Source organism: Conger conger, chromosome 17, assembly GCF_963514075.1.
Source record: "Conger conger chromosome 17, fConCon1.1, whole genome shotgun sequence".
Taxonomy (NCBI): Eukaryota; Metazoa; Chordata; class Actinopteri; order Anguilliformes; family Congridae; genus Conger; species Conger conger.
The window spans coordinates 25,652,111-25,674,382 of NC_083776.1; the positions used below are offsets into that span (position 1 = coordinate 25,652,111).

The window sequence follows — 22,272 nt, forward strand, 5'->3', positions numbered from 1 at the left end:
AGGGTTCCGATTATCTGTATTACATTTACATTTACATTACATTTTAGTCATTTGGCAGACGCTTTTAATCCAAAGCGACTTACAAGTGCATAGGTTCTACCACAAGTCAAAGCATCACATCCAGAACTAGAAAAATACACCTGGACTGCTGTTCTAAACATATAGTCGTCATCATAAGTGCAATTTTTTTTTTTTTTTTTTTTTTTGGGGGGGGGTTAGGCAGGCATAGGGGTATCAGAAGGGGGGGGCGGGGTAAGTCAGGAGGGAGGACTAAGGTAGAGTTTGAAGAGGTGTGTTTTGAGTCTGCGTCGAAATAGGGGGAGGGATTCTGATGTCCTGACAGTGGTAGGCAAGTCATTCCACCACTGAGGAACCAGAACGGAAAACAGTATGTATGTAAATTAATCTGTATGGTTACACTAGGACTCTGAACTGTACAGTCCTCTCAGGTCCTCTTCGCACTTGTACTTGTGTTTGATCTGCACTTCGTTGTACGTCGTTCTGGATAAGAGCGTCTGCTAAATGCCATGTAATGTAATGTAATGTAACTCACACCCAGTCCCTCGGCGGCCCGAAGGAGAGCGACACGCCTTCTTCAAACCGTCTCATCTCATGCTCGTGACCGTGATTCCGAGGCACCCGAGGTGCTTCTTGTGCGGCGATCAGCTGCCAAGTCCCTCCCTCTGGTGCATGAATGAAATATTAAGTATTTATAGACAAGTTTAAAACGTTTTTAATCATGGGAAAACTGGTTTAAGCATTTGCATTTACATTTTTTGTCAGACGCTTTTAATCCACAAGCAAGTGGTTTTAATGTTGTTACTGATCGGTGTAAATCAAAGGTAGTGTACTAAAAGCGCACGTTTAATTTGCTTTCGAGAAGTAAATAATACGGTTTAAAATTGTCAATTTAGGATACAAAGTTGGTAGGCTACTTTAAATATTGTAACTCAAGTTAAAACTAAATTTGATGTATTTAAGCACCATATACAAAGTTATTTTTCTGAGAATTAATGGCCGATGTAATGGGGAGCCTCACTTGCAGTTTCAAAACAGCTCTGTCACAGCCACATGTTTCAAATATCAATTAAGTTATTCCTCAAAAAATAGACTACCTGCATTATCGAACAACCCCTCATAGTGACCTGCGGGATGGGGCGGGGTATAGAGGCAATCTCCACTGGGAGCGAAGGCAACTGGGGCGGAGCTGGGTTATCTAAAGCGAAAGCACCGCAAGTATAGGAAAGGTCCTTGGGCCTGCCACTGTCGTCAACGTTTTGAAAGAGGAAAACGAGAGGAAATCGCACTTAGGCTACTTTTTGAATGTATGTTTATTTCTATTGTAGCCTAATTCCATTTCCACCATGGCATCTCTGGATTTTGAGAAACTGCGGATGACTGGGGCTGGCAAATCTATCGCCGTGCTGACAAGTGGAGGAGATGCACAAGGTGGGCTGACTTCAGCCGACTCATAACCTGTAGGCAACAATATCCAGAACGGAAATAAGCCGTCTGTATAGGCTACCCTATGGTTTCACATACACATTCTTTCGATTACTTTATTTATTGTGAAACGTAAGTTGTTGCAAATTAACTTCACTATTAAGTTCGTTTGCAACTCATGTAGCCCATGCTCAAAAGTTTGTTTTGTAATATCCTACAGTTTTACAGAACGCCATGAGAGGTGGATGTTCTCACTGCTATTCCATTAGCCTATGTTACTGTGTCCAGTGTTCCTGTGACAGTAGTTTTTTATTTATTTCTTTCTATGTCCTTTTTCTTTTCTTTTTATCGGTTATGTATTAACTGCCTTACACGTATGCAGTTTTCTTATGCAGCAGGTCTGGTCCGTATTGAATACGTACAGATGGCGTACTGCGTACAATTGGGCGTGTTCGGGCAAGTTGAATGAAACTTTGGTATTTAACTGAAACATAGCAAATGGTTTGTACTGCGTGCCTGCTTTAATATGGTGCCTTCCGCAACAGATTTGAAAACTCGATGTTTTCCTGCTTTTTGCTCTTTTTTCATGATTACTCATTGACTCCATTTCTGAGTCAACAAAGACAGGAAGGAGATGTTATTTAATATGTGTTTTAAATGTCCTTATTTAGTATGTGGCTATGATGCAGACTATTCAATGAGAGGGTCTCAGTGTGTTGTCTTGCATTTTTAAAGGTACAGTAATCAATTTTATGAGTTTTTAATTGGGTCGAGATGCAGTTCAAGAAAATGCAGGAAGTTCAATTGGCAATACCTAAAAATATTTGGAGTGGCATTCAGGAGACATGACATGATATCTTAAGTGCTGCAATTAGACATATCTATATTTTAGACAATGATTTCACGATTTTAGGCAACCACAGAAGATTTTGCCTTGTGACCCAAGCTAGGGAATTAAATATTGCCACATAAAAAAGTCATGGCACATATACATCATGCTTCATAATGTTTAGACAAATGCATTTCTTGATTTGGGGGGGCGATGTTGAAAAGTGCTGTCATTTGGTGAAACCAAAATGTGTAAACATACCATTTCGTAAACGCTGGGAATCTGCTCCTTAACACATGTTTGATTATTAACCTACATGTGGAGTACAGGGCCAAATGAAGAAAAAACAAATAAATAAAAACATTATGGAGCTCAATGTAGCTGGATTGTGTTGGTTTCTGGTCACTATTGGCAGTCTCCCATCGGCAGTCTCATTAGCTAATCGGAGTTAAGGTTCAGTGGACTTTTCTTCCTATTTTCAAGACTAGAATGATGGGCTGGTGCACAGGAAGGTTATTTATCATTTCTATGTCATTTATTTGGATACCAGTGGTGTATAGTCTTTAGCTTCCCCCAAGGAATTTCTCTGCAGTGCTGTGGAATAGTATCGAGAATATGTTTTTCTAACCTTCACCTCAGGTATGAATGCAGCTGTCCGTGCGGTGACTCGGATGGGAATATATGTTGGAGCCAAAATGTATCTTATCCATGAGGTAATGGCTCTCTCATCAAGCTACATGGTAGAACATCTGAATAAATTATGCTTGAAAAAAACAAAAAAACAATACCTACACATTCAAATATCTTGATGCACTGCAGGACAGAATGAACAACATGGCTAAAGTCAACAAAGTACAGTATGCACACCACGCTTGTATTTCCCCAGCTACCAAAATATGTAAATTGAAATACAGGACATCATGACCAATGTTTCAGACTGGGTTGTGTCTCGTTTTGTGTGGTGCTACTGACATGGTGTGTGAACTTTATTTTCTTTACCTAATCTTTGTTTGTACCCTCATCATGGTTCTGTTCATTGTGTGCATTTACATATTGCAAGCATGACTAATGAACCTGTGATTTGCCATAGGGATACCAAGGACTGGTGGATGGGGGTGACAACATCAAGCGAGCTCACTGGCACAGTGTCAGCAACATCATTCAACTGGTGAGGAATTATGAGCTGTTTGTCTAGAATAACGGATGATGCTGTATCTTCATATTAAATAGCATCTTCACATTCTCTTCACATTCATGTGCTGTTAAGTCTTAAATCCTGCCTCTCCAACCCCCCATTCCCATAGTAAAACTAGGATACATGTTGAAGCACAGGACTGTATATTCGCACTAGTCTTAGAAGTAGGGCCATAAAATGGGAGGAGCTAGTGTTTGTAGTTCTTCAACAAGCTACACAATGGGTGGGTGTTACTGAGTTACTGAGAATTGTGACTTGCAGAGATTTATGGTTCAAGCAGTAGGCAAATTATCTGGAATAACCACCATTTAGTTATGTATTTACCAGATGGTCATGCTCTGTTATAAGGGATACGTGCACCACAGGATGTGCTAATTAAAACACTACTAAAACTGGCACTTGTGGATACAGTTCAAGAATAGAATTTCAGATTTTTTTATGTTGTTTATATAGCAAAGGTAAAACTGCACTCTAAAACCCTGTTTTTTTTAAATATGTTGTGCCTTTCTTCATGCAAAAGCACTTAAATCGGTTAATCCAGAACCAACCGAGAATTACATTTTGACTTAATCCGGTCGGTTCATCTCACTACCTTCTGCTGAATGTTTTGTGTTGCTGTTTTCCCAGCACTCCTTCATTCTTCTCGTCCTCATTGTGTGTCTCCTCACTTCCTGTGGGTGTAGTTCTCGTTGGCTATCAGCTGGTAAGATGCCTTGCTGTGTGCATCTGTAAACCAGATAAGGTGCTTGTTGTACTCTGATAAGCTTCATTCTCAGACTGTGCCCATAAAACGTCTGCGCTTTATTGCCATAAAACCTTGAGTGTGAATCTTTTTTGAATGTAGCTTCTGAATTATTTTATTATACTGTACACTGTTTTTAAACGGAATAACTGATACAAGATAAACAATAATAAATTCATTCTTAAAATGAGCTTCATTCGAAGGGAAAATATAACTGCTCTTCTTTGCTAAATGTTTCTCTGTTTCTCTTTCTTTCTGCCTGCTTGTCTCAATTCTGGTCTACCTGTGAGTAAATATTGCCCTATTGTGTGTTTTGTATGTGTTCTTTTTGAAGATTTGTCAGTGCTGTTTGCTTAGCTCCCCAGTCACGATGACTGTATTCTGTAGCTCTTTACATTACATTAGATTAATGGCATTTGGCAGATGCTCTTATCCAGAGCGATGTACAGTTGATTAGACTAAGCAGGAGACACTCCTCCCCTGGAGCAATGCAGGGTTAAGGGCCTTGCTCAAGGGCCCAACAGCTGAGCGGATCTTATTGTAGCTACACCGCGGAGCTCTTATGTTTTCAGAAAACACTAAGCCACGCTGCAACCCCCCAGCAACACAGATACGATCTCTGTTGCTGTTAGCTGCCATTAACTTAAATTGCCATTTAGTTTAGATTTTTTGAAATTGTATCCTGTATATAATCTATATAAGACTTCAACGCACTTGTCCCTGATTTTCACTTTATTGCACGTCGCTCTGTATAAGAGCGTCTGCTAAATGACTGCAATGTAATGTAGCCAACTGACTCATCTGGCTTTCTCCTTTCTCCAAATCTAACTGCAATTGAGTACAATAGCCTGTGCTGTTCCATTGTCATTTGTTTTTGTGACTGCCCTACACCCCATTCGATAAAAAATGTATATGCTAACTCGACACATTCAGGACGTGTAACTGGGTTTTATGCATTCTTCATTTACATTGTACATTATTGAAGAACACTGGCAGCTGTAGAGTAGGAGCTCCTTCTGGGCTGCGGCCTTGGTCTCTCTGGTGAGCTTATGCTCTCACTCTGTCTCTCCTCCAGGGCGGGACGGTAATTGGCAGTGCCCGCTGTAAGGACTTCACCACGCCACAGGGGCGCCTGGCGGCAGCCTTTAACCTGGTTCAGCGTGGCATCACCAACCTGTGCGTGTGCGGGGGTGACGGGAGCCTCACGGGGGCCAACATCTTCCGCAGCGAGTGGAGCGACCTGCTGGAGCAACTGGTCACCCAGGGTGAGGAGGCTCCTCCTCAGGCTTATGGCATACATTTTTTTCATTTTACAGTTATTTAGCTGATGCTTTTATCCAAAGCACTTATAGTTGATTAGACTAAGCAGAGGACAATCCCCCCCCAGAGCAATTTGAGGTTAAGGGCCTTGATCTGGGGCCCAACAGCTGCACAGATCTTATCGTGGCTGTACCGGGGCTGAAATCACTAACCTTCCAAGTCCCAGTCATACACCTTAGCCTCTAGGCTACATGCTGCCCCAAACCTGTCATGTAGTTAACAAATTCTGACCAAAAGAAATAATGTGGCTGGTATTTAAGACATCTGCAAGATGGTATAAGTGCTGAAGATGCTAAGGAATGTATAACTTATAACTAGTGTATGTATATGCATCAGCTCTGGGATCCATTTCTAAGAGCTGTATTGTCTGCTCTTGTGCACCAGAAGCAAATTCAGGACTGCCTTCTTCAGATTCGCTGCATGTTTTGAAGAGGAGGCTATGCTAGCAGGGTGGTTAGTCAACCTGTGCACTATGTTAAATTTGTCTATGCCTGCATCCCAAAATGTTGCAGGGAGGATCACGGAAGATGCGGCCCGGAAGCACAGTCACCTGAACATCGTGGGGCTGGTGGGGTCCATCGACAATGACTTCTGCGGCACTGATATGACCATCGGCGCTGACTCCGCCCTGCAACGGATTATGCAGGTCATCGACGCCATCATCACCACTGCCCAGAGGTCAGGAAGTTAGTCTGAATTGGAGCACTGCTGTTATACTCTTGTAATTAACCTAAACATTTCCAGCCTAATACATGGGTATTATGTGAAATTGTAATCTGAAAGTGTAATTTGTGTAAATCTGTTAAACCGAATAATATTAATATTGTAGTGTTCTATCAAAATGGGTTTGTGATTAGATATTGAATACCTTCTTTAAGACTTGACGTACTAAAAAGTCAAGACCCAAGCCAGCAAAACATTCCACTGTTGCCTTTTTTGGTAAATGACATGAGCACACTCTCACATTTCATCTCCGTGTACTGGTTACATAATGCAACCATTTCCTGCTAAATTGTCTCAAGGAAACTTGCTCAAACGTGCTTTATTGCATGAATGCGTTTCCAGAATTATTCACAAGGCTGCAGTAATGCAACCGGGTGTGAGCACATAGTCTTGTCTGTTAATATTCATCCATGGAATCTGTGATAAACACATGTTTAGGTTATATATGCAGGATTTCTTTTGGTTTTCAGTGTTAAGTAATTATTTATAATGTATTTGTTGTATTAAAATTTTGTTTTAGAGAACTGTCCTCGGTCTTCCTAGAATGTATATTCTATATGACCAATTCATGTTGAGATCTACTGAGAAAATCTCCTTTTGGGATACAGTAGAATCTCTAGCGTGTGACTCTTATGCCTGTGGGACTGAAAGATGATCTCCCTCTCTGCTTGTGAACCCCGCAACCCTTCCCCTCTCAGTGGGTTGTCTTTGTGCTTCACAGCCACCAGCGCGCATTTGTTCTGGAGGTCATGGGTCGACACTGTGGGTGAGCGCCGGTTTGGATTTTCCTGTTTTATCCAGAGCCATATTGTTCAGGATTCATAGCCTTGTATGTTTGTGGGTGGCAGATATTGCGTCTTCACTGACAGTGGTCCCGGTGTGTTATGAGTTCAGGTACCTGGCTTTGGTCTCAGCCCTGGCATCGGGTGCAGACTGGCTCTTCATCCCGGAGGCCCCTCCAGATGAGGGCTGGGAGGAAAACTTCTGTGCCCGTCTGGGAGAGGTGAGGATGGGGGGGAATAGCCAGCCTGGATGGGGGAACCCTGGAGGCATATCCGGCAGCTAACGCATGCTTGTTGTAATTACACAGTGCCGGGCTACAGGGGGGTCCAGACTCAACATAGTGATCATCGCAGAGGGAGCCATTGACAAGCAAGGAAACCTCATCACCTCCAGCTATGTGAAGGACGTGAGTGTCTCTGACCACCACCAGGGGCCTCATTTATAAAACTGTGCGTAGGATTCACGTCAAAAGGTTGCGTAAGCATGAAACCCAGGACGTGCGTACGCACAAAAATATTCAGATTTATAAAACAGTGCATACGCACGTCCCACGCCAGTTTTCCTTCATAAATCACAATCAACTCTAAATTTGGCGCACCTTTGCCAGCTTCATGTCCCGCTCACAGTTGCCTATAAATAGGCAGTGAAACACCCCTAATGAATATGCATTTCACGAAGACCACAATGGCAAACGCTGAAAAGAAGGCCAAGAAAAGGGATTTCAGCCATTTGATTGCCTCTGAAAAGCTACAGGTGTGGGAATTATCCTGATTGATTGTAAATGACGAACAGTTCTGCACAACGAATGTGATGATGACGATGATAATAATAGTAATAATAATGATAATTCACGTTATTTGTCGAGCACCATTGAAAACACAGTTACTAAATTAAGAGATAAAACGAACAAAAATCCATAACAATAAACACATTATAAAACATAATATATGAATATGATAACAATATATTAAACCATGCACTCGTATCTGCCCGACTGACGCATTGTAAACGGCATCAGTGCAGCGTAATTTGTTCGACTGTTCACCATATTATTTATGAGAATACATTTAATAACATGAAGTATTGTTTAACAATTCGTCTACATATTTGAGGGATTATTTTACAACAACGTCTTCGTTTATATTTATCATCCTAAATCATATTTTTTGGGCACTCCAGGGAGCATCAATCAAACAGCTGTTTGTTTATTCGTTGTAAGAAAGGCTTTTATCCGTTTTTGCAAATTAACTCTTCATATATGACACGTGAGAGGTAATATTTCGATTTATTTTACACAGTGGTATCTGTTGTGTATCATTTTCGACTTCTCTCGTCGCCAAATGTTGTGTTGCACTTAGGAAGGGAGAGAACCCGTATAGCGAGATTCAACAATACAACACTTTATTAAGTATAACAGTCTTACAGCTGCCATACCCAGCCACAACTCCCGGCAAGTCTTTATACCTTTTTACATCCTGTTTCACTTCCCGTTTTCCTGTTCTTACGTCACGAGCATAAAAGGCACAGGACACAACAGTATCAATTTCATACCATTTCTCGCGTTTCATCCCAGTGCCATCGGAGTCGCAGTTTCTCATTTCTCCAGTTAATGTGCGTACGCATGGGTCAGAGTTTCCGTGGAGGACCGCACATTTTCCCGTCAAGTTCGTTTTTTATAAATGCCAAAGTTTGCTTAGAAAGTGGCGTAGGCATTCTTTTGTGCATACGCAACGTTTATATATGAGGCCCCCAGGTCTCTTGCCGCAAATCACTGAATCTCTGAAGCTTCACAATTCCTGCTCTTTTCTATGCAATAATTACCTATAAACTTTTAAAAGCACTGTATTATTGGATGGCAGATATACCTATTAATTAATATTAACTTGTTTGAAAATGTTTTACTTGAACCATTTATACAACCTGATAGTTGCTGGAACATTTTAAGTGTTGTGATCAAGTACACCAGATGAGCTCATCCTAGAATCCAAACCTATTACCTCTGAGCGGTTACTCTAGTTCTGTAACCACCATGCTAAGAATTGCGCAAAAGTTCTGTAGGACCTAATGATGGCTGATCTCTCTCTGCAGTTGGCGGTTCAGAGGCTGGGGTATGACACGCGAGTGACGGTACTGGGTCACGTACAGAGGGGGGGCACACCTTCTGCCTTCGACAGGGTGCTGGTGAGTCCCACCCATTACCTTGGGAGACTTGGCCAATCAGAAATAGGGATACCAGGTGTTATGTGACTGAGACGGCATCCAGTACAGTGCATGTGTTCTGTCAGAGGATGTCTGGTCCTTGATATGTAGTGAAAGGTCTGTGGGGTGCCAATAATCTCAGCTTCATTAAATGACCCTTAATGGTGGCGTCTGCTCTGTCCGCACTGATAAAATGCAGTAATTGCATACAAAATGGCTGCGTGTTTCTGTCATACACAAGGGCTGTGTGACTGCCTGCATGTGAACTGTACTGATGCAGATATGACTGTACACATGACCTACCTGTGTTGTTGATGATTGCCATGTTCCCCTGCCAATCATTCACAGCATTAAGTGGAGATTATTAAGTGGAGACATTATGTATCTCAGTTCTTTGTAGATTGCTGTTGCAAGTGTTTTTCCATTATCAGCATTCTTGGGTGTGCAACTTGAGTCAGCCTCTCAATTATAGTCAGTGTTTATGAGTAGTTTAGTTTGGTACGGTGTGTGTATTCATGGCAAAGAAATTGTGTATTTTGTGGAACTCTGCAAAGCAGTAGTGTGTGTGTGTGTCTCTGTAGTGATAAGGATCTCCAGCATGTGTCTCCATAGTGATATGGATCTGCAGTGTGTATGTCTCTGTAGTGATATGGATCTCCAGTGTGTGTGTGTGTCTCTGTCGTGATATGAATGCCAGTGTGTGTGTGTGTAGTGATATGAATCACCAGTGTGTGTGTCTCTAGTGATATGAATTGCCAGTGTGTATGTCTCTGTAGTGATATGGATCTCCAGTGTGTGTGTGTGTGTGTCTCTGTCATGATATGAATGCCAGTGTGTGTGTGTGTAGTGCTATGAATCACCAGTGTGCGTGTCCCTAGTGATATGAATTGCCAGTGTGTGTGTCTCTTTAGTGATATGGATCTCCAGTGTGTGTGTTTCTGCAGTGATGGGGATCTCCTGTGTGTGTGTGTGTGTGTGTGTGTGTGTGTGTGTTTCTCTAGTGATATGGGTCTCCAGTGTGTGTGTGTGTGTGTGTGTGTGTGTGTGTAGTGATATGGATCTCCTGTGTGTGTGTTTCTCTAGTGATATGGATCTCCAGTGTGTGTGTGTGTGTGTGTGTGTGTGTGTGTGTAGTGATAAGGATCTCCAGTGTGTGTGTTTCTCTAGTGATATGGATCTCCAGTGTGTGTGTGTGTGTGTGTGTGTAGTGATAAGGATCTCCAGGGTATGTGTTTCTCAAGTGATATGGATCTCCAGTGTGTGTGTAGTGATATGTAGCTGAGGCCTGTTTCTGACCACAGAGCAGTAGGTTGGGTGTGGAGGCGGTGTTAGCCCTGTTGGAGGCCAAGCAGGACACCCCTCCCTGTGTCATTGGACTCTCGGGCAATGAGGCTGTGCGCCTGCCCCTGATGGATTGCGTGATGCTGGTGAGCCTCCCCCCTCCCCCGACACACACCATTAACATTACCATTAACAAATTGTTTCCTTCTCATTTTAATGGATTTTATATTTATATACTTATTCCAGACAGAAACTAACATAGGTTTCTACATATTATCAGGTTATCCAGACTTCTATTTATATTGTATTTTTGGGTCACATCGGAAAACATGGGTTGAATGCAGTTCCAAGACCAGTACTGTAAACCGTAACATTTTGGTAAGGCACTGGTCCATACTTACTGTCTTTATCTCTAGACTAAAGAAGTGCAGAAGGCCATGAATGAGAAGAGGTTTGAGGAGGCCATCCAACTGCGTGGGAAGTGAGTGGGATGACGTCACATTACATAAACCCATCTCACCCATGGGGTCTGTGCATGTTTGTGTGTGCATGTCTGTATGCACGTAAGCATTTGCACGTTTGTGTGTGCCATACGTACTAGCAGCCAATAATGTCATTGCAGGAGTTTTGAGAATAACTGGAACACTTATAAACTGCTGGCCTACCAGAAGCCTGCTCAGTCCCAGGTACAGCATTGTTTGGCTAAAGATTTATTTTGTCCATGTTGTTGCTGCATGCACTCTCTGTGTATAACTCTGTGTGTGTTGTGGTAGGCTGTCTGTGAACCTGTCTGTCCATTCTCCCACCCCTGGCAGAGTGAATTCTCCATGGCCATCCTGAACGTGGGCGCCCCGGCTGCAGGGATGAACGCGGCAGTCAGGTCTGCCGTGAGGGTGGCGTCGGCTCTCGGTCACAAGGTGTACGGTGTCAACAACGGCTTCGAAGGACTGGCCAAGGAGATGGTATTGACAGGCCTACCTATTTTAGTTTGGCTGGAGCAGTTTTTTTATGACCGTGCTCAGCACTGTAATTTCACTGGTTCATTGGTCATGGTTTGCCTACTTAGATGACTGTAAATTGATATGGTTTTAGGCAATAATGTATCAAGTTACCTGTGACATTTCAGTAAATAATAGTGCTCCATAAACACTGGTATCTAAGTAGAGTAAAATTCTCAGGTCTACTAGTTATGGTTTTTACGGTGCGGTGCAGTGAAATTATTTCCTGATTTCCTCTTTCAGGTTTCAGATCTTTAGACAAAATATAATATTCGACAAATGGAAGCTGAGTAAACACAAAACAATCAAACACTAAGTAATCAAACACTAAGATCGCCCTTGTGAAAAAGTAATTGCCCCCCTTAAACTTCATAACTGGTTGCACCATCCTTAGCAGCAATAATTGCAGCCAAACACCTCCTGTAATTTGATATCGGTCTTTCACATCGCCGTGGAGGAATTTTAGCCCAAAACTTAATATTGTTTTCTTTTCAGCCATTCAGATGTGGGTTTGCATTTGTGTTCTGGATCATTGTCTTGCTGCATATGCCAATTACACTTCAGCTTCAGCATAAAGACAGATGACCAGATATTTTCCTTGAGAATTTCCTGGTACAGAGCAGAATTCATTGTTCCTTCAATAATGGCAAGTCGTCCAGGTCCCAAGGCAGCAAAAAATCCCCACACCAACCCTGCTACCACCATGTTTGACTATTGGCATGATGTTCTTACTGTGAAATGCAGACATAACGGAACTCTCAAAGGCTTGGGGATCATCCAGGTGTTATTTTGCAAATGTTAACAATTGTTTTCTGACTTGCTCTCCCCCATGAGTCCAATTTCTGCCCAGTCATGAACACTGACCTTAGCTCCAACTAGAGTGGCCTGCTGTTTTTTGATGTTCCTCTGGGATATTTGTTACTTCCTGGATGAGTCAATGTGCACTTGGAGAAATGTTTGACAGGCTGGCCACTATTGGGAGGAATCAGCACTGTTTCAAGTGTTTTACAGGTAATAATGGCTCTCACTGTGGTTTGTGGAGTCCCAGAGCTTTAGAAATGGCTTTGAGTGGCCAAGTAAAATTCAAGCAGTTCATGCTGGAAAACATTCCAATTTGTCTGAATTGAAGTATTTCTGCAAGCAAGAGTGGGCAATATTTTGACTGATATCAAATTATAGGAAGGGTTTGATTGCAATCATTGTGGCTTACATGATGCACCCAGTTATGAAGTCTCAGGAGACAATTCTTAGCTGGGGTGATCTGGGTTATCCTTTGTCAGGTTCACTTTGTTTAATATTACATTGCGTATAAAAATCTCAACAAAAAAAAAATTTCACAGACAGAAATAGATGATGCCAGTGTTATCTCTGTTAATATCATTTTCATAATTATGCCTGACAGTCACAACAGAAAAGGCTCCAGATTTAATCACTGTCCTCTTTAAAGGTGACTGAGATTAAGTGGAATGACGTAAGAGGATGGACCAGTCAAGGCGGCTCCCTGCTGGGGACTAAAAGGTATGTGTGTGTGTGTGTGTGTGTGTGTGTGTGTGTGTGTGTGTGTGTGTGTATGTATGTGTGTATGTGTGTATGTGTGTATGTGTGTATGTGTGTGTGTGTGTGTGTGTGTGTGTGTGTGTGTATGTGTGTATGTGTGTGTGTGTGTGTCCCTGTCTGAGAGAGAGAGCGCGAGATGGCAAAGAGCCATGCGTTTAATCAGTCTGTTCTTCTGTGGGGGTTTTACAGAACTCTCCCTGATGCCTTCTTGGAGCAGATTGTAGCAAGTATCAGAAAGCTTCAAATTCAGTCCCTGCTGATTGTAGGAGGATTTGAGGTAACATTACAGGGCTACATACCTTCTTTATTGTATTTCCTTACCCTCACTGAGACTGTCGTATTACCTATTTTCAGACGAAACCAAATGCCTTTAAGGAGCTGCACCTATATTTGACTGGCTCTGCGTCTTTCAGGGGTACGCGGGCGTGCTGCAGTTGGTGGAGGCTCGGGAGCGTTATGACGAGCTCTGCATCCCCATGTGCGTCATCCCCGCCACCATCAGCAACAACGTTCCAGGCACCGCCTTCAGCCTGGGGGCTGACACAGCTGTCAATGCTGCCATGGAGGTGAGCACTTCAATCATCACGAGCCTCATATGGTCACCTACACATTCGCTGATTAATCCAAGGCCTGTACGGCCAGGTTAAAGGTTTTAAAGGTTGCACTGTATGTTTATTTTATTTCTCTATTGTCTTGAAAACAATTTGACTCAACAGACACTGTCAAATATATCTAAGAATTTTTTTATTTATTTTTACAATAACGCCAAGTTTATATTCTTCGAAAAAAATGTGCTTTTAAAAATCTGACCTGCGTTATGGAATGCCTGGCCTCTTCTTTAACAGTTTAAAATGTGGTGTTTGACAGCGTAACGACTTCTCCTTAAAGTAATTAACAAGTCTTTTCTTAGGCAAAGCAGCGTCACAGTGTCAAATAGCTGATGTTCCACTACCCTGTCTTCCACAGTGCTGTGACAAGATCAAGCAGTCTGCCACAGGCACCAAGAGGCGGGTGTTTGTGGTGGAGACCATGGGCGGTTACTGTGGCTATCTGGCCACCACCACAGGTATTGCTGTCGGTGCTGACAATGCGTACATCTTCGAGGAGCCGTTCAACATCCATGACCTCAAGGTGAGCCAAGCAACCAGCTGCTTATGTATTAAATTCCTTTGTTCGTGTTTGATTTTTGAAACATTCTCAATCTTGTACGCAACATAATTTTGGGTAATATTTATCGTCCATTAACAGAGAAATGTGGAACATCTGTCAGAGAAGATGAAGAAGGATGTGCAGAGAGGTCTAGTGTTAAGGTAAGTGAACAAATTTATCTAAAAGGGGAAGCCTTTTTTATCACTGTAATTTTGTATAACTAACTAGGGAGCCAACCACACAGTATCCAACCGGACTGGCTCTGTTTAATACCTGTACTTCTTTGATGCTCTCTCATTCTCTGGCCCGTCATGACAAATAATTGTATTGTGCAGTTTGGCTGAGTGTATGTGTGAGTGTTGAGTGAGAGGAAGTCAGTTGTCATAGTGTGGACATGTCTGTGACCACTGCACAGGAATGAGAAATGCCATGAGTACTACACCACTGAATTCATGCACAACCTGTACTCGGCTGAAGGCAAGGGCATCTTCGACTGCAGGATGAACGTGCTTGGACACTTGCAGCAGGTAGGGGAGAGTCAGAGAGCACATTAACCTTTACTGACACTGCACACGTTTTGGTGGTGGCAGAGGCAGGCCTGAAAATGGTAGCCTTTCATTGACTGAATTGGGTCTTCTTTCAGGGAGGATCTCCCACGCCCTTCGACAGGAACTTTGGCACAAAGCTGGGTGTGAAGGCCGTGCAGTGGATCACAGAGAAGATGACTGCGAGCTACAGAAAGGGTAGGAGGAAGTACAGGTGTAGAAATAGGGACAGTTGCAGGAAATAAGGATGTGGAGTGTTGACACTGTTCTATTCCCGCCCAGGACGGGTGTTTGCCAATAGCCCGGATACGGCCTGCGTGATTGGCATGACCAGGAAGGTGGTGCAGTTCAGCCCTGTGTCCGAACTGAAGGAAATTACAGATTTCAAGTGAGTATCGCCCCAGTGAACTATCTTTATTAAAAATCAGTTAAGCTCATCCCCTTGACCAAAACATTTTGTTTGGCCTTTGTTGAGCTGTCTTCAGTGGGTTATTTTATTTTTTTGCTGTGTTTTAGTGTGGTGCAAATGTGTCTGAAAGCAGAGCTCAGTTTACATCCATCCCAAAAATCTTTTTTTGAAATTATTTGATGTTTTCATGTTTCGAGTTATCTGGGCGGCTTGAGTGGATGTGCATACCAACGCACTACCCGTGTCCTTTTAGGCACCGCATACCCAAGGAGCAGTGGTGGGTGAACCTGAGGCTTATGTTGAAGATGCTGGCAAAATACCAGACCAGCTTCACCGAGTACGTCACCGGGCAGGTGGAGAACGTGACGCGCAGAACCCTCAGCATAGACACCGGGTTCTGAGTGCTGGACCCAGAGCCAGACCCAAGGCAGACACTCCTACTTAGCCTCGCCTCCTTCAAAGTTCTCCACTGGGAGGAGCCGTGGCCACATGCATGCACCCCGCCACCAACACACAGAATGTATTCCCTCGCCACATCGTGTATATTTAGCTCCCTCGCCCTTCTGTTGTGTATTGCTCGCTGTTCAAAATTATGTGACAATGAAACAGGAAGTGGAACTGCACATTTTGATTATTATGATTAGACACTGACAATAAATGGCTATGTTTTGCTACTGACACAAGCCAGGAATAGGCCGGGGGGAAAAGCCATGTCAGTGTCCACTTCAAGAACATCAGGAATGGTTACCATAGCTTACCTTGAAAAACCATTTATTATTTCACTTGGCATTAAATGATATATTAAATATTTGTTTAGTAGGTGATGAATAATTCTTTATCTTATTATTTTGTGATTATTTTGAATTTCTGAACAGAGTAGTTTGTGCGTACAGTTTTAAACTAATTTTACCTACAGCATATCCGAGTATTGTATTGCCATATGTCGCTCAAGAATGGCATTAATCAGCACATTTATTTTTAACTACTGAATACAGTGTTAATACTATACATTTCAACGATTTGCCGATAAACCTCTCATACCAGTGTCATAGTTTAAAACTGTACAAAGCACTTTGTGTTTTTGGAATAAGAGAAAATACAGTACATATATATTTATCATGTTTCTATGGACTTGTATTTTTAAAGAGGATGCTTTTATTTCTGTGAGTTTCTAAAGGAAAGTGGCAATCAGAAACATTGTGCCGTTGCATCGCAAATGTTTCTGATTGCCACTTTCCTTTATTGGTTCCAAGAAAATGTTTGTATTTCCATAAGTGGCTTCTAAATATTAATCCTCATTTCAAACATTTATTTATCTGACATGTTCTCTGCCACCGGCAAAAATATAAATGGGATTAACGATTAACTACAGAACACAGGACTGCATTTGTTCTCTTATTTACAGAAGTAATATTGTTTCCAATTTGTTTGGTTTCTTTTTATTTACCTAAGATTTGCAGTGATTTGGTTGTACTATTGTTAACACATTTGTTCATAGGTTTTGAATGCCCTGTATAGAGAAATATTTGCTTGGACTCTAGGGCACAGACAGACTATAGAAACCGTTGTGGCCAGGACTTCTCACTGATTTTACTTGTTGTGTTTTGCCTCTAGAACAGGGGTGCCAAACTCCAGTCATGGAGGGCCGCAGTGTCTGCTGGTATTTGTGGTTTCCTTTCAATCAGCAGCCTTGAGAACAAGGTGTGTGGACTCTTTAGCCAATGAATGACTTAGAAATGTATCTCTCCTGCTGAATCGCACCAAAAACCAGCAGATACTGTGGCCCACCAGGACTGGAGTTTGACACCCCTGCTCTAGAAGGTGAAATGACCAAATATTGTGGCTGAACAGCCCCCATTCAGCTTTCAGTCCACCATTCTTTTATTGTAAAAACAAGCTTTAATCATGAGACCTCAAGACCTGTATGCAGCATAGCAGCATACACACAAGGCGTGGTATATGCTCTTTAAACTTTAACTCTTCAACAAAAATGAACAAAAACATTTAATCAAAACTCATATTTTATTTTCAGCCATGTGTGTGTGTAGTACTGCTGTATGTTGCAGATCTGCAAATGAGAAATCTTAGTTTTGAAACAAATTTGGATAAACCTCCAACAGTGCCATGAGATACATTTACTCATATTCTAAATGGACATATATCAGAACTTCTTTTAAGTTTAGAGTTTAATCAAGTTAATTAATCTTTAGGATTTCCAAAAAGAATTGAGTCTAATAAAATATAACTGTAAACTAAGTGTTGTGTTTTGTTTTTGAGGGCTTCATGAGCAATTGCACTTTTCATTTTTCCTTTGTTTTCTGAGCCCATTTCAGTTTCTGCACTTAAGTATAATCTTCATATCACACATTTCCAATATAACAAGTCAACACTTATGAACTCCAAATAACTGTACGAGTGACAAAGTCAAAAATCTACAAACAGCAATGCCATCCAAAAATTCGGAACAAATACAACCTATAACATTTATAAATATATTAATATAAATCTATTATGGGTAAAATATATTATAACTGCGACTTCACAAAAGTGCACATCACATGTTAAGACTTCCCAAAGTTGAAGAAAGTGAATTCATCGTTTGCTTCACTTTGCTCTTGGCCAGCTGAGGATTGGTTTGGACTCTTTGTGGAAAAAAACAACTCAAACTCTTCCTCTGCCTGGCTCTCCATTTGGTCAATCAGAAAGCCTGAAAAGTCAATCAATGCTAATAAACATTCAGTCAATCTCAACTGATGTAAACAAAGGTTTACTAAGAAAACCTTTACAGCGTTATCAGTGCTTCCAGAAATAATTCAATTATCTATATAATTCTGAAATAAAATACAAAGCATTTTTAATGAGATTTTTTAAGTTTTACTGAAAAAAATATCACCTGGTGATTTGGAATCTGAAGATTTCTGCAACGACAAAAGCAAAATTAAACAGGTGAATGAACATGACTGTTTTATTTGGATTTGATTAAGAACATATAAAACCAATAATTACCCTGTTATCAAAATAGGAGCTTGTGAAAGAGAAGGGCATGTCCTAAAATGAAAGGACAATGTTACTTTCAGACTGGACTTGACATGCATGCCTTAAAGCATTTCCTGAGAGACTCATGGATCCTCACCTCCTCCTTGGGAGATCCCATGTCAAAGCTGCAGTCAAACCCGGAGAATCCAGGTGTTTCTGGCGTGGTGCTCATGGAGAACAGGAATGTTGGAGACTTGTACTGTCCTGAGGACTGGGCAGGGCTAGCACTGAAAACGAGTGCAAATACATAGCGCCTCATCATGTCATGAAAGGCATATAGGTACTGCACATCTGGATGTACCAGAAGTGTCTACAAACCGAAAATCACAGCTGAAAAAAGTAAGCAGATTTGGTGTTTCAGTAGGTAGTGCAGTGGGAGGGTTAGAATACTCTTGAGGTACAATGAGGGAGGGGGTGGTTCGAAAGGGCTGCTCCTCATTCTGTTTGATGTCAGAGCATCCTGCTGGATAATCAGTCCAGGTCTTTTTTTCTTGTGTAACGTGAATGAAACTTGAGTGAACAGAGTTTCTGTGTGGTGTTGTTGTGCTTATCATCCCTTTTGATGACTTCCCATGAAGAATTACCAACCACCCATTTAGTTTAGTGTTTTTTTTTATATTGCTAATTGCTAACTGTCGATAAACTAGCAGGAAGGTTAATAGTATATGTGAGCTCATCTGTGTGTTTAAGGAACAGCATTCTTGGGAAAAGCGATATGCTGGTTGATGTGTTTTGTCTTACTGGAGAGAGAAGGTGGGAGTGGTTGGCACAGCTTTCATTCTGGCAGGGGGGCTTTGAGGAAAGCCCCCTCCCTCCTGCTCCTCTTCCTGACCATAGACGTGTGCCGTCTCCTTGTTCCCATCAACCTCCCTCTGCTCCGCCCCCACCACACCAAAAACCTCAAGCCTCTCCTGGATAGAGAGGAGGTATCATTCTAAGAATAGACTATGCTGCCATGATGGACAGATAACGCAATACACTCTTCTCTGCCTTTGTAATGATGTTGACATTCCTAGTAAACTGGAACCATTTTATGACAGTAACACAGAAATTCAAACTCATCCTGGTTCATTAGTATGAAGCATAATGTGAAATGAGCCCCAGAAGGATTGGCTGCTTACCAGTACTTCTGCTTCATTTGGCAGTTCCTGGCTGGGCCTCAGCACCTGACCTGATGGCAATTGCGTGTATTATAGCACCAGCCTACTACAAGCACACGCAAGGGTTTACCTCTTGTCTTTCAACAACAAACAGGAATAGGTCAAAATGTAACGAAGTATAACGATGCCACTAAAGAGCTGGCATTAGATCATTACTTTGTAGATGTCTGTGACCCTGATCGTGCAGACATACCACCAGGCCCTTTGCTCAGCCACACATCGAGGTGATCGATGTCCGTGGGAGGTGAAGGTGCAACATGCTCCTCTGTGGACACTTCATCATCCTGCTTCTCCTTCCTGGTCACTGACTCTTGTCCTTCACCACTCACATAGCCCTGCTCCTCATCCAGGCTTGGATTCTAAAACAGTTACTTCAGGTTTTACTAAATCCAGATCCCTGTACAAGACTATTGCAAACTCAATCTTTTGAAGAATGAGGCCACTGGAAGATGTGCATATTCTATAGAGGTCGTTAGTGTGTGGTTGTAGTAATAGTTAGCTCTTATCATTTTGCACTTTTCTCTGTTGAGGTATTTATCTTGGAAACTAAACGAAACCATATAATATACCCGTGATAATTTCATAAACAGTGGCTGAATTTCTTGAATGTTCTCTGAGGATAAAACTGAGGTAAGTGGAGAGACTTAATGGGAGATAGTGAGGACGGAGGAGCGAGGATCAATTTGGGCATGGAGGCACTGTGGAGGAGACACTCTCAGGAGAAGCCACGGTACCTGCTGTGGGTCGAGCAGGAGCAAGGAGATTCCCAGCTCTACCTGAGCGCTCTCCACATCTTGGGGCTCTGCTGTACTCTGCTGTGCAGTGGTGCTGAGCCACAGAGAGCAGCAGGTCAAGAGAAATACAGTGGAGGTAATGAACACACAGTGTGAACCTTTGTCCCCATTGTCTGTAGGGGGGAATTCATAGATGCAATAAGACTGAAGCACAAAGGCAAACTTATTGGATGATAATACATTATTTATCGTGTGTTAGTTACCCTTACACTTGACAAAACAAAGGAAATGGCAGCAGCAAACAATGACTAATATTCTTTAATGTAGACTCCCAAAAGCATAGTACAACACTAGAATGCTGTACTTGCATTAACACTGAAAAAGGATACGTCTCTGATGCACACTCTGTGAAGGATGGATCAGGAATGTTACCTACAATAAAGAATCACATTCAAAGGCATATGTTGTGTCAAACTAATCCATTCCCTGCAAACTGATGAAAAACGGAAAATGGAAAGTTTATCTGTTACCTTGTAAATTCTGTAGTTCTCTTTCCTTAGCTCCTATCTGTTCCTCACAAGCTCTAATTCTGTGTTCAATCTCCTCATTCTCTGCCTGTGCCTTGACAAGCTTTTGTACAAGAGGATTCTCATGGTATCGAGCTTTGTGCTGCTCAAATACTTTCCTGTACTCTTCAATTCTGTCCTGATACATCTTCCTTGAGAAGACAAATAGAAGTTGAAAGTGTTATCTTAACAAATGTTGCAAATATTGCATCATAAATTAAGAGATTATTATACTAAGCCAGCCCATTCACATATTTATAGATGGTAAACTGAAATCTTCACACATGGCTCAGGCAGTAAGAGCAGTCATCTGGCAGTCGGAGGGTTGCCGGTTCGTTCCCCCGCCCGGGCTGTCGAAGTGTCCCTGAGCAAGACACCTAACCCCTAAATGCTCCTGACGAGCTGGTCGGCACCTTGCATGGCCGCCAATCGCCGTTGGTGTGTGAGCGTGTGTATGAATGGGTGAATGAGAAGCATTAATTGTACAGCGCTTTGGATAAAGGCGCTATATAAATGCCAACCATTTACCATTTTACCATTTCAAATTAAATTTAACTGAACATATATACACATCAAATTCCTTGAGGTGAAACGGATACTACACTTACGCATCTTGATTGAACACTTCTTGCTTCCTCTCTAATTCAAGCTGCAGCGTTTTCTCATACTGAATCAGGAGATTGTTTGTGACCTTCAGGCTGAAGATAAATGTTAGATGAGATGCCCATCCTCTACGGTTCAATACAAGAAAACATCTTGATTGTTTCCATTTCACATTTACCTTTTAGCATTGCTTTTATAATACTTCACCAGGTGGTCCTTTTGTGTTATGGCATCTTCAAGTTTCTCAATGCTTATCTTGGTGTCTTCAATATGAGTCTTCTTCTCGGCTATATTTAATTTGCATACTTGATAATGAAACACATGCAGATAAATTGCAATTAGAATGTAGTCATCTGGCCGGCTATTTGTGTGTGTGTGGGTTCGGGTTGGGAAGACATGCTGGTAATAAATAAATAACTTATTGCACTTACTTTCTGTCTGCTTTTCTACCTCGTCCTTGCTTTGAGATAAGTCCCGTGTCTGCAAAACTATAACGGTACATTCACGTAACGTTAGGTCAAATTAATGTACATTACATTCAATAATTTCAAATGTTAATAATACAATCAAAATTAAGCTGACACTCACCCAACTGAAATAAGAGGCTATCCATATTTCCCACATGATTATGTTCCGCCATGTCGATTATCTACTGATAAAAAAAATGTACATATAAATTTATATATATTTATTGTTTCTAGCTTTACTGATTACATCATACCTGCTATCAAAACCCAAGGGAACAGATATAGACGGACGATACAGTCCAAGCAAACGTTAATTTAGCTAACGTTAGAGCTAATATTTAATTAATGTCCATACACTAAATCTACTCGCGTCAAACCGCTTTCATGGAGTCACTGCTTCCAGGATTTGATGTTGGGTGTTTGGTTATTTTACTTTATGTGAGGTAACTAGCTAAGTTATTAAAGTTAGGTTATTTTATCTGAAATATATTTTGAGGTTCACGGGCTAGATGGCAGCAAAGGGTCGCGTGGGT

At 41.8% G+C, this 22,272-nt stretch overlaps 2 protein-coding genes across 5 annotated transcripts; one reads left to right on the top strand and one right to left on the bottom strand.

Moving 5' to 3' along the window:
• Positions 1–343: 343 nt before the first annotated feature.
• On the top strand, positions 344–17,425 carry LOC133116984 (ATP-dependent 6-phosphofructokinase, liver type-like). Of its 3 annotated transcripts, none has more exons than XM_061227026.1 (23): positions 344–388; positions 1,347–1,449; positions 2,912–2,985; positions 3,363–3,440; positions 5,285–5,474; positions 6,042–6,207; positions 6,974–7,018; positions 7,147–7,255; positions 7,343–7,441; positions 9,124–9,216; positions 10,536–10,661; positions 10,932–10,996; positions 11,138–11,201; positions 11,331–11,477; positions 12,961–13,031; positions 13,260–13,347; positions 13,484–13,636; positions 14,037–14,201; positions 14,319–14,380; positions 14,635–14,746; positions 14,863–14,962; positions 15,047–15,152; positions 15,427–17,425. In XM_061227026.1, exons 2-23 carry the CDS (start codon positions 1,365–1,367, stop codon positions 15,572–15,574), a joined length of 2,346 nt encoding a protein of 781 aa, XP_061083010.1. In that variant the 5' UTR covers positions 344–388; positions 1,347–1,364; the 3' UTR covers positions 15,575–17,425. The 3 variants fall into 3 exon arrangements, with proteins under 3 accessions (XP_061083010.1, XP_061083011.1, XP_061083009.1); XM_061227027.1 differs by having other exon boundaries at positions 375–392; XM_061227025.1 differs by lacking the exon at positions 344–388 and having other exon boundaries at positions 1,186–1,449.
• On the bottom strand, positions 17,209–22,271 carry LOC133116985 (protein SIX6OS1). 2 transcript variants are annotated; one of them, XM_061227028.1, is made up of 15 exons: positions 22,095–22,271; positions 21,861–21,924; positions 21,704–21,760; positions 21,451–21,577; positions 21,278–21,367; positions 20,634–20,821; positions 20,493–20,535; positions 20,104–20,197; positions 19,563–19,728; positions 19,331–19,380; positions 18,951–19,120; positions 18,307–18,436; positions 18,180–18,221; positions 18,067–18,091; positions 17,209–17,880 (listed from the first exon to the last, which is right to left on the bottom strand). In XM_061227028.1, the coding sequence occupies exons 2-15, from the start codon at positions 21,910–21,912 to the stop codon at positions 17,735–17,737; spliced, it is 1,380 nt and encodes a 459-aa protein (XP_061083012.1). In that variant the 5' UTR covers positions 21,913–21,924; positions 22,095–22,271; the 3' UTR covers positions 17,209–17,734. The 2 variants fall into 2 exon arrangements, with proteins under 2 accessions (XP_061083012.1, XP_061083013.1); XM_061227029.1 differs by lacking the exons at positions 20,634–20,821; positions 21,278–21,367; positions 21,451–21,577.
• Position 22,272: the final 1 nt, after the last annotated feature.